Source organism: Sceloporus occidentalis, unplaced genomic scaffold, assembly GCF_023333645.1.
Source record: "Sceloporus occidentalis isolate IW3139 unplaced genomic scaffold, rSceOcc1.0.p SCAF_61, whole genome shotgun sequence".
NCBI classification, from domain to species: domain Eukaryota; kingdom Metazoa; phylum Chordata; class Lepidosauria; order Squamata; family Phrynosomatidae; genus Sceloporus; species Sceloporus occidentalis.
This window is the reverse complement of record NW_028317041.1, coordinates 1,486,629-1,504,644: the sequence shown is the minus strand read 5'-3', so window position 1 is coordinate 1,504,644 and position 18,016 is coordinate 1,486,629. Positions and strand designations below refer to the sequence as shown.

Below are 18,016 nucleotides of genomic sequence, written 5' to 3'. Positions count from 1 at the left end.
CATTAAAGTTTATTCAAACGTTTTAATCTTTTTTAAACTCTTTGTACCGGACCAGCAGTGGACCAAGACATTTTGGAACTGTTCTACAGGGTTATTGCCTTTGTGCGTAACCCAAATTGTAAGTGCATCTCTTTATTGTGTCTCCTATTGCAGAGGTACTTTCACCATTGCGGTCTGTTTCACCATTTTAGATTTTTGTGAAGAAAAAAAAGAACCTTTTAAAGAATCACTAGGGCCTGATATTTCTACTCAAAGTGTGAGTGGAACTTACACATTTTACACTTGTAGTCACACATCTGACAATATCACACTATTTTGATTTTTCCTTTTTTTTCCTTTATGTTATTGTGCTCCCATTTTGGACAGTCTTATTTCTGCCTAGTATAAAAATGGCTGCAAGTTAAGAACAGGTACAAGTAAGACAATATACAGGCATTAATATGAGCACATTTAACCCTTTCTAAGCCACGATTTATTTCGGTGTAAATCAGTGATCCAAGTTCTCTTCCAGCTGCTTGGCTGGAAGGGCCCCTGATTTATTAAGCACCTTTAGCGGAATAATGTCAATGCTGAAGGAAGTATGAGTCTTATATGTCACCACGGTTCCAGTGCTCATCAATAACAGCATAGCTGCCTCTGTCACCCATTACCCATCCAGTAAGCTACTTAGACCTAAAGGAAAAATCAATAGCCTGCTTGCACTGGTTCCTGTGACTGCTTCCTTTGATTGCCAGCTTCTGTCTAGGGTCAGCCTTTACATGAGAAAAGGGCTTTGACTGCCTAATGCTTTCAGGACAGCCATAAAAAACTAGCTAGCAGAACAGTAAATTCCGTCTCTGCCCTCCTCATCAATTAGGCCCTGCCTAAAGCTGCCTGTATAAACGTGACCTTTGAGTTTAGGGTGAATATGGGCTTTGCTGGTAACGGCACACAATGGGCTCTGAGCCAGGAAATCCACTGACAAGTTAAACAAAACAGAAAGTTGTAACTGTCATAATTTGCATTGCACTTTCACGCCGGCAATAGTGTTATCTGTCGGGGCAAGCCCTGGAACACACAGCTCAAGAACTCACGAGCTGCCCTCGCAGTAAATTCCAAAGCCAAGCCAGATAAAGGGAGATTCACCAATGGCTGAGTAATCTAAACCTGCTGTCCAAGGAACGTGCCTATCAGTAGGACAATGCCAACTGTACTCCATATCTGCATAATAAGGTCTTTAATAGCAAAACATTACCAAGAAGTCTTTTAATAACTACCTCTCGCAGGCAATGAATTAAGGGTCTTAACTGGGTTCCATGGAACAAAAGCACACAAACACTTTTTTCTATGGAACTTTACTTAATTACCATATAGGATCTGCACGCCTCCTCTAAATTAAAAATAGTTGCATTAACGTTTTAGGAGATCAAGCAATGTGATTTCATTGTATGTAGCAAATACAACTATCCGATATTCAAACATGTAGAAATTATAATTCATCACAATCCATACCCTATGATGATGAAAATATGAAATTATATTAAATATGCGCTGACACATAAGTCATGCAACCCTATCTGCAACAAATCTATACACGTATGTACGTATGTATGTATGTATGTATGTATGTATATGAATACATTTATATGAATGTATATATTTTTTTTGCCCTAAATTCTAAGCTCATTTGAGCAGGTTCTTCAGGTTCTTCCTAACCTTTCATTTCAGTAAGCTCAAATTCTTATGTTATGCAATGTCATGTTTACCCATTGTACATCACTGCAGAATATTACTGCGCTATATTTATCAACACACACTCAGATATGTATTTATGTACATATTATAGAAAGATACGCAAAGGATAGAAACACAAGGAAAATGATACGCCTACGAGGTAAATTGGTGAATTAAATATACGTATCTCCTCAGATGTTGTTGAGACTCTAACATGACAGAGGTTATCAGAAGATCGCATCCCTCTGCCAGGACCCTGCACAATAAGGCTATGTTTCTAAATGAATGTGCGGGCATGATGTCTGGACAGCACTTACAAAAATAAGGAGGCATGTTAAAGTTTGTGCTCCATATAACAGCAGGATCAACAACAGCTGAGGAACAAAAACGCCTAACCAGGCTTTGTGTAGGCCTGATATTATGATTAACTATGCATCTGGTAGCACCTCTAGTCATTCTGTGTGCCTATCTGATAGCGGAGTGAAAGGGCATGGAGAGTGTCCAGATCCAGAAAGCAAATCATCTGAAAACAGACAGAGCCATAGATCAAAGTTTGTTTCACTCTACCCGAAGTGAATGTCAAGCCACCAAACCAGGCCCTTTACTGCAGACAAAACCAGTCAAAAAATCAGAAAGGCTCTGCACGGATCCAGAGATAACAAGAGCAGATAGAATGGGAAAAAAAAAGGAGAAACAGACCGGCAGCGGTTTTACATTCTGATATTAAGAACGGAAATGCTTCAATTGATATTTAACTTACTAAAACATATTTGTTTAGTCACAAGGAGTAATCTTGTTAAATAAAAGCTGGTCTCCAGGCTTATATTCTTGAACAACCAATAAAGAGATGCTGCAATGCAATGTGTGTGTGTGTGTGTGTGTGTGTGTGTGTGTGTGTGTGTGTGTGTGTGTGTGTGTGTGTGTGTGTGTGTGTGTGTGTGTGTGTGTGGAATCACTCTGCGCTGCTGATGGAATTTTTGAGATTTCACCGCTAGAAATTCCAATTCCATCTTTTTCCCCCACTTCTCGATGGAGCTTCAAAGAAAGAAAAAAAAACTTCTCTATGCCCTCCTATTTAAAATATAAAATGTAACATTTCTAGTGCAGAAGTAGTATCAATTTACGTGTCAAGAATAAAAATCTCAGGATACTGACCTTCAATGGCCAGATAAAGTGCTTCAAGCTTCTGCACGGGAAAGGTTAAAGCACTTGAAAAATGCAGCCATTTCATTGGCTGACCCGGTAACGCAGGAGTCTAGACATTATCAAGGAGAAAAGCTCTGCTAAGGTAGCAACATTTGGGCTTTTTTTAACTTTTGAATCAGTATGATGGAATCATACCATAGAATACTCAAGGTAAAAGGAAAAAAATAAAGCTCAAATTAAATTGTATTGTTCTGGGCCTCCAAAGTATCCATGCACAGAATTTCAATTCGATGTGCAGTTAACCGACAACTAATGCAAATACAAAATTAAACTGCAAACACCACAGGGCTTCAGAGAATGTGGTTAGTGACCTATTTTCCGAGAAAAAAAAAAAGTAAGACACATATATATATATATATACATACATACACACACACACATACATATATTATATATATACACATATATATACATATACCCTGCAGAATATTGGATGCCCAATAGATGACACATAACGGCGGTATAATAAGGCACAAAAAAAAACCCGATTACATATAGAAAGTGAATAGTAACTAATCAGAAAAGGTAACTTCAATTTCTTAGAGCAACTTTGACGTAACTAACAGAGATGGATTGGGTATGTAAGTAATTTGAAATCTAGGTCCCCATAGGCAACGGGGGATGGAAAAGAGCTGAAAAATACACCATTATAAAATGCCTTAGTGAACTCGGCTGACGTAAATATATATTACTCTTTGCAGACAACATTTACTAATGAAAAAAGCATTGTGTAAGCAATTGTATAAGTCAGTAGTCCTAAACTGAGCTTTATTTGCATGTAGATTTCTTCAAAGTCGCTAGAAGGGTAGGCTCTGCGGCAAAACCTCAATCTTGTATCTGCTCTAACCATAGGAAGAAGGATGGCTGCCGGCAGGCTAGCATTTGCATGCTCACTGAGAAAAGATAATACTGACTTAAAAGGCACCTAAAAGAAAATAAACTGCCTGGGTGTGATTTCTGGAATCCAAACGTAAATCTTAAGAGATGTTTGCTAAATGCAGACTTGCATTTATAAAGTAAAGCAGAAAAGACAACAAATTAGATAAACAAAAGTCAAATATATTACAAAAGAAATTGCTGAGCATCAAACCCTCACAGGCATGAACTAAAAATATAAGTAATGATATTGAATGACTTGCAGGGTTCATCTTGAAGCCCTGGAAAAAAAAGAGATTAGAATGGATCCATTGAATAAAGTGGCTGTGCTCAGCAGAACACAATTCCCATTGCTAGGTATTCCGATATCTGCATTGTTGTTCTTTGCAAAAATTCTGGATAAATAATCCAGATAGCTCTACCTTTGATCAGTTACAGACAGCGTGGTAAAGCAGATATGATGATGTTTCTCTCTGCATAGTACAGAGGATGGTGTCTGACAAGTGATGAAATGGAGAACACAGACTCCCAGACTCTACCAAAACCTAAACAATGCTGATAGAACCAGCAAAGATTTCTGTAAACACAATACCTTAAAGAGAGTCAGGGCGATGGTGGTATATATATATATATATATATATATATATATATATATATATATATATATATATATATATATATATATATATATCTTTGTATATAGCACACTTAAAATTTAGGGCCCTTGTAGAAAATGATTTAAGCTACATCAGGGGTTTTGTATGTAATACCATTATATTGTATTTAAAATAGTAGGACCTGCTAGAATCTATGCAGAATAATAGGAAACAGACTCTGTGGGGGGAAAAAAAACAAACAAAAAACATGAATTTGTATAAACATATATGCGTTAAACATAGGTTTATGTTTATTAGTAAAAGTGATTAGGGGTGGCCTAAGGGTTAACAGGGACACATATTCAGGCAGGTTATATGGCTAGAGTTGTACGCTAGATCAAGACTGTCATGGCCTAAAAAACATTTGCAAAATCGTTATTTTTTGCCGCCAAGAGAAAAAAAAACTGCATTACCGAGTCGGTTCTCTTCAAATCCATACATTCCCAGCAGCAGTACAGGCTTCGTCAACAGTGCAGGAATGTATGAAAATGACAGGGCGCTTGTTATGTTCCCATACCGCTTTCTGTAAATGGAAGCTACTTCGTGATTATTTTTTAGATTGGGGATTTTTTAAGCTCTGCCTTGTTACAAAATCTGGAATAAAATATTTCCAAACCTTAAATTGTATCTGCAAAATATTTCACTTTTAGGTAAAAAGGCCATTAAAGTGAAATTCTGCCCCAATGGATGCTTTTTCTTTTAATGCCAATCACAGTAAAAGTAAATAGTATTTTAATCCTATAATTTACAAGGCCACATATCAAAGAAATGATTACATTTGATCCCTATTGCATGATTCCCACATGCTGCTGAATGCCAGGAATTAAGGTTTTGAAGAAAAGGGGGGGAAAAAAAAAAAAAAATTCCTTCTACCTTCACTAAAGCCTAGTAATTTAATGCAACAAATTTGCTAATTTCATTCACTATGAAAAAAGAAAGACTTTTTCTTTAAAAAAAAATTCTTTTTTCAAAATAAATTCAGAAAACCATAGATTCTAATCAATAATTGGCTAAAAAAAAATTTTTTTTTAATAAATTCAAATAACCTTAGCAAATGGTTAAATTAAATCTTATGGTTATTTATTTTTTTTTTTTTAAAAAGCAGGTACTTAGTATTAATTACAACCAGATAGAATGTATTAATTACCAATAAAAAAAATTACAACCAGATAGAATGTCAAAGATTTGATAGTGTGAGAAAGAGAATCAGCCTTTGCTTCTGATTTTTTTTTTTGAGGCAAATACAGTTAAACATTAAAGTAAATATGTATCGATAGGATAAGATGTATCTTATTCGGAAAACAGCCGTCAGAAAATAGGAAATTACTGAACAATTATGTCACAGGTCGCAACAATATAAAAACGAGAGAAAACACGTAGAAACAAGTAAGTGAATGGAGTGTTGGATTCTAACAGCGGGAGCCCTGTTCTAACACAAAGGGAAATTCACTTTGTAGGACTCGGTGCAGCGATCGGGAGCAGCATGTGTACCAGCCCCATCCCTGATAATTTATCCGGGGCCAGGAGCCCCCTCCACTCACCCAGCACTCATTAAGTTGCGATCTCCAGCCGTCAAGTGCGTGTTTTTCTAACTGTCCAATGCACCCACTGGACGGTCATTAACCCATCCAATTGTGTAAAAGCCGAGGAAAGGGACGTGGCACGGATCGGTATTTGCAGAGCGATCACTTATGTTAATTATCCAACTTCACAAAGCTGGCTCCCTAAAGCACCAGCACGGAGTTAAAGGACTCTGCCGGGTCGCCGATCCAGGCTCTGCACCATACACCAAGATGCATTGAGAGCTTCTGGTTAGCCGTGTGATGGCTGTCGGGTGTTACTGTGTGGCCCCTGTGATGTTGTATGTAGACATGATACATGCCGCAGCAGCTGTGTCCAGGTGAGACATCATTCAAAAGGAAGCCCCAGACAGCAGGCCAGAGATCCGCTGCAGAGATAAACCTGCCTGAGCATCCACCGGCAACATGCCCTAATGCCCGAATATTAATACCCCAGCCGAGCAATCTGCACCATTCCGGGGCACACAGCTTTCTCCCTGCCTGCGACAAGGTGCTCTATGTGACAGATATATGCGATTCGACATTTACAAAAGAAACCCGAACGGCCAAACCTAACGAATGCATACATTCACACACAATTAATATATACATTTATATAAGAAACTCGGGAGAGGTCTTCTTCAAAAAGGTGTTATATAGTAGGACACCAAGGACACAACATACACTGTATATACTCATACACAGACATAAATAACATACAGATACTCACCAACGTCTGTGTGATATATATATACACATATATATATATATATATATATATATATATATATATATATAACATACACACACACACAAACGTAAACATACATATATTTACCAACGTTTGTGTGTTTTATACACACACAAACATTATATACATATTGCATATGCAAGAAGTCGGATCTCGAGATCAGATGCATATATACCTAACACACACACACACACATATATATATATTCGAGATCTGTCGTCTTACAAATGCATTTTATAATAGGCACACATACAAGCACATTTTCACAATTATAACACATATTCACCACAGTTTTTATCACTTGTAACAAATGAGGATTTTAAGAAAAAGTGAACACTGTTCCCCATTAAATACTCCGATTTCCATGTTTTTTTAAATGTTTATTTAAATTCAGTAGTAGAAGTAAAAAAAGAAAAATATTCGTCACAGTACATCCTGGCATTTTATGACCAAAAACATGCAAAACAAATCTCTTAAAAAATCCATTTAAATTACAGAACCAAATCCAAAACTTTATCATATGCGGCTGATTGCTTTATATTCCGTATACTTAAATACACTCCGAGACACCTGAGAGACAGGCTGTTGGGCACAGGGGCTCTCTTACGAATTATATTAATTTCTGTAAATTATTCAAGTTCAACATTTGCCCAGAAACTGTTGATTTTATGTGGTTTTTTTTAAAAAAAAAACTTGGCTTCAAGAGTACGATTAAATTTGGAAAAAAATATTTTTAACTTGGGTTGCTATCACAATTATGTGCCCTGCAATTAGGCTGTGGGATTAAATTAACAAAATGTTAACTATACACACATATACATATATATATATATATATATATATACACATATATATATATATATATATATATTATATATACACATACATACATACACACATACATATATATCTCAACATATATACACACACAATTAACAGACAGACAAAATATATAAACACAATACCAATAACCGATTATACACTCGTGGCTTTGGTTAAATAAATGTAAACGTATTTTAATTTTATTACAGCAGTTTAACAGTCCGGCACACACCTAAAATTAGGCTACTAATATTTAATATAATTATAACTAATTAAACTGCACATGCAAACACATACGTCTCATATTATAGTTATATATCTCTCTCTATATATAAAATATTTATATATTATATTGTATTATTCATTCATATATACCGGCATTCCCATGATATCACGGCACACAGCTATTCAAATGATTTAAGATTAAAATACACAATATGCAGCAACCCTTTCACACTTCCTGATTAAATAAATAGTTTTATTTACAAACATACCCGCCCTTCTCACAGGAAAATGTTATATATCTATATATATATATATATATCAATAACATTATATATATATATATATATATATATATATATAAATATAAAGTACTGAGACTATAGCAGACAGCGGCAAATGAATGCCCCCGGGCAGTCTTCTCCAGACACACCGGCCCGTTATTCGGTGCTGCGCTTTATTTGTTTGCTGGAAGACATGTTTTATGCGAGCAGCACGACGGGAAACGAAAACAGATGTTTAATAAGAGGAGGTCACGTGTTAACCCCTTCCTGGCAGCCGAGGCCCCGCTCACAGAAGGTGCTCTTGTCAGGTTAACCAAGAGGTCCCGCGCCACTTTCACTAGTGCTACACAGAGCCCACTCCCCTCAACACAGCCACCACGGACACCTCGCACATCATCCCAAGGCAGGCGACTTGAACTTGGACTCAGGCGACCTAAGAAATTAAAGAAGAAAAAAAAAAAAGAAAAAAGGAGGGGGCATCTGCCCACAGTCTTTCTACCCCAAAAGCCTGCGCTGATCGCCACCACGTACAGCTGTGAGGGGGTTCTGAAGCAGGTGATGAGGAGGAGGAAGGCCGGGTCGCTGGCTGTCTCCATGCTGTTCTATGTGCAGTAGGAGCTGTGTTTGTGCAGGGTTTCTCCGAGTGTGACCGCCGCGGCCTCTGATTGGCTGCACAGCTGACAGCTCAGAGTTCTATTGTAGGGATGAGGCCCCGCCTCCCTCCTGGGCCCTGGGACCATTCATAAAACTAAACAACTCGTGCAAAGAGACCTGAGACACGGTTAGAGAGCCAGGCGGGTACACGCAAACTGCTCACACACCACAGGCAGTGAGCGGACGGTGCCACCCCTGCCACAGCCCGCACCAGCCTGGTACTCATCGGAGTGCACCTAGAACACGGCTACACTCACCAAGGGAAACTTCCAAAGCTAAGGATTGGCTGTGCACACAAGTCTGGCTACGCCTCCCTCCAAAAGGAAAGGGAAGAGACCCATGCAGAGGGGCCAACTCACACTCATGATGCGGCATTGACTTCGCTTTGGATGCCGTTATCGCTGCTGGTTAGTACATCTCTACCCCCATGCACACTCTGCACTGATCGCCCGCCCGACGTGAGGTCACAACACTGATCCACAGGGAGGACCAGAGCTTGACTCGGGAGGCATTTTATGCAAAGATCATCAGCACTGCTATTCACAACTCCCAGGCTCACGTGTGATTAGCGCCCTCCAAAACTTGCATCTCCCTCCGGGCTACGGCACTGATCCCCGCGTGTAGCAATAGAAGGGGCAAAGCATTGGATCCCTCAACGTACTGCGAACCCCCGGTGTACAGCCCGGACCTGTGCCCCAACATGATCGCCGCCCAGGCCAAGCTGGTCTACCAGCTGAACAAATACTACACGGAGCGGTGCCAGGCCAGGAAGGCTGCCATAGCCAAGACCATCCGGGAGGTGTGCAAGGTGGTGTCCGACGTCCTGAAGGAGGTGGAGGTGCAGGAGCCCCGCTTCATCAGCTCCCTCACCGAGATAGACGCCAGGTACGAGGGGCTGGAGGTGGTATCCCCCACAGAGTTCGAGGTGGTCCTCTACCTCAATCAGATGGGGGTCTTCAATTTCGTGGATGACGGCTCCCTGCCGGGCTGCGCGGTGCTCAAGCTCAGTGATGGCAGGAAGAGGAGCATGTCCCTCTGGGTGGAGTTCATCACGGCCTCCGGTTACCTCTCAGCCCGCAAGATCCGCTCCCGTTTCCAGACGTTGGTGGCCCAGGCCGTGGACAAGTGCAGCTACCGGGACGTGGTGAAGATGATCGCCGACACCAGCGAGGTGAGGCTTCGCATCCGGGAGCGCTACGTGGTGCAGATCACCCCCGCCTTCAAGTGCACCGGCATCTGGCCCCGCAGCGCGGCTCAGTGGCCCCTGCCCCACATCCCATGGCCGGGGCCCAACAGGGTAGCAGAGGTGAAGGCCGAGGGTTTCAACTTGCTCTCCAAAGAGTGCTACTCCCTGACCGGCAAGCAGAGCTCCGCGGAGAGCGATGCCTGGGTGCTGCAGTTCGCGGAGGCCGAGAACCGCTTGCTGCTGGGGGGCTGCAGGAACAAGTGCTTATCCCTTCTGAAGACCCTGAGGGACAGACACCTGGAGCTGCCAGGGCAGCCCCTGAACAACTATCACATGAAGACCCTGCTGCTCTACGAGTGCGAGAAGCACCCCAGGGAGACCGACTGGGACGAAGCCTGTTTGGGGGACCGACTGAACGGCATCCTCCTGCAGCTCATCTCCTGCCTGCAATGCCGCAGGTGCCCGCACTACTTCCTCCCCAACCTGGACCTCTTCCAGGGCAAGCCCCATTCGGCGCTAGAAAGCGCAGCCAAGCAGACCTGGAGGCTGGCACGGGAGATCCTCACCAACCCCAAGAGCCTGGACAAGTTATGAGAACTAGGGGTGCATTCTGGGCAAAAGGGACACATAAGACAAGGCTTGGGAGAGATGATGGGCAGGAGAAGGCCGACATCCCATGAAATGAAACACTGAACCCTTTTACAGACCAAAAGACACTCTGGATCAGGGACAATTCCTGCCCCACTACAGGCCAAAAAGCATTGCAAAAGGGAGCTTACAGTGCATTCGAAGGAAGTCCAAATTCCACGTTAAAGAGGACTTCTGTCTCCCACCGCACAGGACATCCCCAATCACATTCCCCTTGCTGTCACACTAATTTGCACAGCACGTTCATATAGAACAAATTCAGGACATCAATAAGGAGCTTATCAAAATGATGTGATCAAAACAAAGGTTTTTCCACTTAAATCGATATAGAATATTATAAATATGCTGTTGGCGTTATTCTCCTTTCAGAACAAAAAGCATGGCTGGAACCACTGCCTCAATGTACCGAGACCAGACCCAGTCTGGAATACACTGCCCTTTCTATAAAACTTTACCTGTCAATGTTTTAGTACACCATGTCACTAATCTGACATATCTGGTTATCTCTGAGTATCCTAATTGTCCCGTGACAACAAGTAGTTTGACTGAGGTTATCTTCTACAATCTGACCTCATAGACCGCTCCCAAGGTTTGATCACAACTTTTACCCAAACCGTCTTCTCACCCTTATACCAAAAGTAACCCTCTAAAAACAGCAGTACTTATGTTGCTCTTAATTGCCTGAATATGAACTTGTACTGACAAAATCAATCTAGGACCCTCAAGTTTTTTTTTTGTAGGGGGCAACGAAAACTGTATAGTCTACTTATATCTGGGCAGCACAACTGCAATTGTGTGATGAGAATTAAGATCGGACCAAGCTCCAGCACCCTTCAAAGGGTGGACTTTTCTAAAGATTTGGGATGAAAAGGAACATTTCGTTGCACAGAAAGAGAGGGGGGGGACTCTCTTTCCACACAATGTGAATGAAGTCACAGGAGAAGCAATCGGACTTAAAAGAAAATTCAAGGTACATTTTTAAATAAAAATGTAGTAATTTTCTTTTATTTTTTATTTTTGCCTGAATGTTTGTCACCAAGTGAACAAAAAATTTATTTAACTATATGTATAAATTTCTCTTAAAATATTACCGATGTTAAATGTATTATAGTGCCAAGGTCAGGCTGTGACCAGCAGCTGACACAATGAACCATGAAGAAAAAATATTAATAAAAAAAAAATACTTTAAACTGTTACGGCGTTTTTATGTGTCCTGCATACAGTTGCTCTTGGTGTAAAAGAATATATTATATATGAAAGTGTAGACCTTTTTTACTGATAAATTTCCATTTTTCTGTATTAGGTCGCTAATAAATGCTGTATTTTGTGGAGAAGAGCGGGTTAATGTTGAACAAATTCCGAATTAAAAATAAGCCAGTGTTCATAATTTACAATATTCGAAATATCTGAACAATCTTTTTTTTTTTGGAACATGAAAGTAAAAAAGAACCATAAAAATGCTAAAAAAAAAAAAAAATAAGAAAAGAAAAAGATTTTAAATATATCAAAACTAGAACTAATTTTCAAATTTGCATACTTAAATGATTGTGTGTATTAAAAATAAAAGAAAAGACTAATTCTGTTACTTATACTGGTATAGGACTTCAAACACAACATTTAAAATTTTAATGTTACCTTTTATAAAATGTAAAATATACGTAAAAAAATATATTAATATATATTTATAATTATATATAAAATACAAAGGAAAATACACGATTATTTGAATAGTTCAAAGTACCAATAGTTCTAAAAAGATAGAATTTAATAATTAAAAGGTTAATCAGGAAGCTATGGGGGAAAAAATATTACAATTCTCAGAGCATTTTATCAGCAGAGATTTTTAACACATGATTATATATTTCTATGATCTATCTGTGGTCACAAAAGAACACAAAAGGGAAGTAATTGCTTTATATCTCTGGACTCCCCTTGTTAAGTAACACAAACAAGGCTTCTTGTGTTTGACTACTGTTTAGTTTTAAAAACAAGCTGGAAGAGTGAAAATAAAGTGGGATCTTATTCCTCAGATCTTATCTCCAGCCCAGCACACTGGAAGGAGACCCTAAGGGACAACAGGCTTTAGGGCTACGGGTGTACGACACTACAAGCCAGCAGAAAATCCATACAAATGAATACACCATGAATCCGGAAAACACAAAAATAACAGCTCATCACACAATTAGACATCGCAAACAATAGAAGATCTGTAATATATTTATTAGATTCCCGGTAATTAATTAGAAAAAAGTAACAAATTAGAATCGCCTCATTACCTATAGTTTGCACTAAATTTTGTTACATGCTAATGAGATTTTAGTAATAACTATATGGGCCCCCAATTGCTCTTTTCTATGAGAATTTAGAAAATTAAACCACGAGTGAAATTCTTACTGTTGCTCATCTGCATAAATGTTCTCAGAATATTCTCTCTATTACACACACACACACACATTATATATATATATATATATATATATATATATATATATAATATTATAGATAGTGAAATAGCGGTGACTGTAGAGCAAATCCCACTCTGCGAAATGATTACATAAATATATATATATAATAAATATATATAATAAAGGCTATATTAAGAAAGCTAGAAGCATTAAATAGGGGTATGCACGGAACGGTTTTTAAGGAGGGAGTCGATTAATCACATTGTAACAATTTTTAAATTGTATCCAAATTAAAACCGAAACAAAAAGCTTTCACTTTCATAGCCTGCAGAGTTCAAGTTCACAAACCGATAAGGTTAGATCCATTTAACGTGGGAAGTGAGGGCGATCCCCACTCATTAACTAAGCTTAAAATGGAAAACTGACGATGGGGGATTTAACCCGTTAGCGGCCACAGGCAGTTAACCCTATAAGGCCAATGCAAACTCTTTCATTGCCAGAAAGGGTTTTAAAGTTCTGAGTGTTTATACCAAGTTGGGACAATATATGATCCGTCTTGAAGCGATGTCTGTGGGTGTCATTTTAAAACATTATTATTTCAGGGACATGATCGCCAAGATAGGCGATCTTATTCCAAGGACAATAACCACTCATCATGGCTATTTTGACAGCAGGTCTCTCTGCTTACCTTTGGATCGATTTTCTTAAAGCCGTGGTCATCTTCTTCCACCTCGAAGTAGAGCTCCGAGGAGGTGACAGAGAGGGTCCCCTTTAGCACCACTGAGGGGGCCACTAACTGTGCAGGAGTGCATAGGCTGACCGGACCTGTCAAGACATAAGTGTGTATGAGACCCCTACACCAGAGCCGCCATTACAAAAAGCACAATGCTAGGTAATTGGGATTAACCCTGTCAGTGCTGGAAACATGCTTCACACCCCCTCTCGCTATATTTAACAGTAAAACGTTTGGGGGGTGTAACGGGTGCAGATCTGCGATGGATGGCTGCATCTTACAGGGAGAATGAAACACATGAACACAAGCGATTTTATTGTATATTAACCATTATAAGGGAGTTAACCCAGGGACACGCAGCACCCATAGGCATCCCTGCTGTTTTGGTCCTGGAGGACAGGCTACCTTTCCATTTGGGACATTATTGTAAAGCACACACCTCATTATAGCGGTGCGTTAACGGCGTTTCTCTGCCCGGGGTGCGGGAAGCTGTCTGTCTTTCCAATTCACCGATTTCACATTAAAATAATATTTCCGGCGGCTTCACTTCTGTGACAGACAATGGAGCCCAGGACAATAGCCAAAGCGAATTACAGCGAGGGCAGCCAGACCTATACTGTACTTTACGGCACACATCGGACACACGGTGTCCGTATACATATACACGCAGCCAGACGCCTATACCGAAAGCCATGCACACACCGGTACAAACATATGCATGCAAATAATCGTGCACGGAAATCCAAGAATGTACCTTACAGCGATGCACACATATAGAGAAGTGTGATTATATATATATATATATATATATATATATATATATTTACACACACTTGTAGAGGGATATTGGATATTACATCTATAGATCTATTTCACACATTTAAATCTACACACATAAATAAATATATATTGTCATACATTATATAGGCATATACATGCTATAAGCGCGTGAACGTTTCCCCGGCCGTGCTCCCTGGCACATGCCTATCGATCGGCGCGGTTCAATAGGTTGTAGTGAGCTCATTTGGGTCCAGAAACAATGTCTTTATTGAAGAGGAGGGGGCTGCCGGGTCGGCAATCCATGAGTGACACACAAATTCTGGATTAATATAGTGCTTAGAGATGAGGAGCACGGGGCCAGGTAATGATTTTGGTGAATTACTGCCAAAAAATTTCAGATGAATTGTCATTTCCATCGATTGTTAGACGGGTGAGTGTCTTTAATCTGCCATCAATCTTCATGTGTGCCATTTGGACAAAGAGGGGGATGCGGCGCTGCTTTACCCTCTATTCCCAGTGTACAGATACATTGTGTCTGCAGATGGGCAGCAGATCGCTCCAGATCGGCCTTGATTTCCCAGCGCTCGTCGCCACAAATGAATGAAATAAGCAGCTCTGTGTTCTTTTGCACCCTGTGCATTAACATGTAATCCAGAGGCGAAATAACATTTTTCCAATCACTCCTAGACATTCAATTACAGGAGGGAGAGGGCAGATGCAAGAGGCAGGGCAGCACGGTCCTTGGGAGGGGGTGGGGAGGACAATTTGCACTTCATTTCCAGCAGACACCACTTTATTATTGAGGATTACCTCTTAATCCTATTGCCATTGTCAGGATTATGTAATTAAACCCCTGTCACCTCTATTACAGTATCTCTGTATTCCTTGTAGAGGATGTGTGTTCTAGCCATGAATGGCACACCGAATTCAATTTGCCCAAAGCTCAACGCTTGGCTTTTCACTTGGCTACAATTTAATATGCAAGGCGGTGTCTAAGAATTAGTATTCCCAGCATCTCATTTATATTGATGAACGCTGAAAGCTATTTTATCTAGACAATAAAGCAGCCCAAGGCTTGGAGTAACCATGCACTGTACATTTTGGTGATGCCCTATGTGCTTGTGTAGACAGGGAGGACACCGATCACAGGAGAACATGGAATGGCAGCAAGACATCTCCAAAGCAAAACCATAGGGTGTGAGGACAACACGATCTGGAAATTAACAACTGTATGACACAAATACATACACAGGCTTATGGCATGTGATAAATCTGTAGCCTTTTTTATTTTAAATAATTAGAATTGTTGCTCTTGTGCATTTATCAGTATGTGAAAAGGCAATGAGGTGAGCTGCTGTGAAAACTGGGAAGATGGATGGAACACTGCTCTAGAAGATGGGGTTCTGGTTACTGATCACTGGGTAGTCCTGAACAATTCAGGACTGTGATCAAATAGGATCCCCAAGAGAAATGGTATCCCAAAGTCAAAATACACAATTTCAAGACTAATTCCCCTATCAATACAGGAGCTCCTGCACAAAAAATGCCTCTCAATAACCACAGCATTGTGCATAACTAAGAATTGACATGATCCCTATAAAAGTAGAAATAGAAGAGGAAGGGGCCCAGCACAGTTTTCAACCTAAAGAAGGGGAGATCTATAGAACTGGACACTAGGATGGGCAGGTGGTGGTGTGACCTCCAGATGGGAAGGATGAACTCAACAGGAACAGATGGCAAGAATCCCACATTTACCTGTAAGGTTTTCCAAGTCCTTCTCCTCCAGGGAAGACAAGGTGTCATCATCTCCTTCCAAGAGGCTTTCGTTTTCAGAGCCAGATCCTCCTATAACCTGAGACTTAAAGGACTGTTTTCCTTTTATTATGGTTTCTTCTTCTGAATCTAAACGTGAAGGAAATGTGACAGTGAAAAGTAAGAAAGATGAGAAAATATCTACCCTAGTTAAGGCGGCTACAAACGCAACTGCAGATGATCTTACTGTTTATTCAGAAAATATACCTATAAAAATGTAATAAGAACATTTTATCCCCACAACTCTTCGCAAAACCAAAAAAATACAGATGCAGGCCAACTATAAAAGTATAGTCTAAAGGGCAATAATGGAGTATAATTTACAGAATGATATTTTCAAAACAAGTCGCCACAGTATACATTAGAACCCTAATCAGGGAGGAGACCTTATGTCTGATAATCTCCATGATACACTTCTTCCTGTGGTTCAAGGTTTTGGGTTTTTTGTTATTGTTTGTTAAACCCTGATTTCCCTTTTTCCCCACATTTGTTGAACCTGCACAACCTATACATAAATTTTCTTCAGAAGTAGGACCATCTTTAAAATTATAGAAATATATAAAATATAATACCAATATTAAACAATCTCCTCATTACATTAATATGCAATATATTTCATATATTATATTTACATTAATATGGATATATATATATTTTTTTGAATTTTTATTTTATTTTGTTTGCACTGTTCTCATTGCAGTATGGCTAGAGATCCCTATGAGGACATGCATTTTTTATGCCAGTGATATCATGACGACATCACTAGGCTCCTAATCAAGCTATTTTTCTCCCTCTCCTCCTAATCTGTCGGTGCTGATCACACTGATCAGCAAGAAGGGCTTCATAGGCCTGCATTGCAATTGCAAGAGCAGTGTTCAGCCAGCAGGAGAGCAATGTAAAAGCCCAGCAGGGTCTAAAAAGACGCTGCTGAGGCTCTACTACCCTCAAGAGAACTTCCAGTGATGGCCATTCTTTGAATGACAGTGTAAAGGTGTCATACGGGCAGGAAGACCGTGATACTGGCTTCTGTGACAGGGGAAACGTCCCTGCCACTGCCACTTATGAGTGCGCCCTAAGGGACTGAAAGATGGAGGACAGCCTTTTAGGAGATAGACAGTGCTAATATTGTTGCAGGCATGCCAAACTCAGGGATAAAACTAAAATGCAGTAAATAACATTAACACATTGATACTGCATTTTGTAAATAAGTCTTTCAGAGTTATATGAATTCTCTAAGGTGATCGCCCATTAAAACTGAATAGCCTACAACGTTAATACACTATACTACCAAAAGTATGGGGACATCCGACTATCGCACCTATACGTGCTTGCTGGACAAATTATTCTGAAACCATGTGTATTAATATTCAATTGGCTCCTCTATGCAGCTATAACAGCCTCTACTCTTCTCGGAAGGCTTTCCACAACATTTTGGAGCATGGCTGTGAGAAATTATGCCTATTCAGCAAAGAGTGTTTGTGAGGTCAGGCATTGATGTTGGAACGCCTGCCTCTCAATTCACATTCCAATTTATCCCAAAATTTAAGGTCAGGGCTCTATGCAGTCCACTCAAGATTATTCATAAACCCAAACTATGTGTCTTGCTTTGTGCAAAGTCATGCTGGAAAAGGAAAGAGGCTTACTCAAACGGTCGCCAGTTCCAGCTACAGCACACGGATAACATTTTAGACAAATCCAATTGTCCACGT

General features: G+C 40.0%; 2 protein-coding genes across 2 annotated transcripts in view; one reads left to right on the top strand and one right to left on the bottom strand.

The window, feature by feature from the left end:
* The window catches only part of LOC149287394 (lipopolysaccharide-responsive and beige-like anchor protein), a 269,868-nt gene that overhangs the window by 128,668 nt on the left and 123,184 nt on the right, over positions 1 to 18,016 (bottom strand). Inside the window, exons 38-39 of the mRNA XM_089492899.1 lie at positions 16,251 to 16,397; positions 13,671 to 13,807 (exon numbers count right to left, since the gene is read on the bottom strand). Of these exons, the coding sequence (XP_089349025.1) occupies positions 13,671 to 13,807; positions 16,251 to 16,397 (284 nt within the window). The remainder of the gene's footprint in view (positions 1 to 13,670; positions 13,808 to 16,250; positions 16,398 to 18,016) is intronic.
* Positions 9,444 to 10,523, top strand: LOC149287395 (protein mab-21-like 2). Its single transcript, XM_089492932.1, has one exon. The coding sequence runs from the start codon at positions 9,444 to 9,446 to the stop codon at positions 10,521 to 10,523; it is 1,080 nt and encodes a 359-aa protein (XP_089349058.1).

Coding starts and splice junctions, on each gene's coding strand:
- LOC149287395 (XM_089492932.1), top strand. CDS start 9,444: ATGATCGCCGCCCAGGCCAAGCTGGTCTACCAGCTGAACAAATACTAC.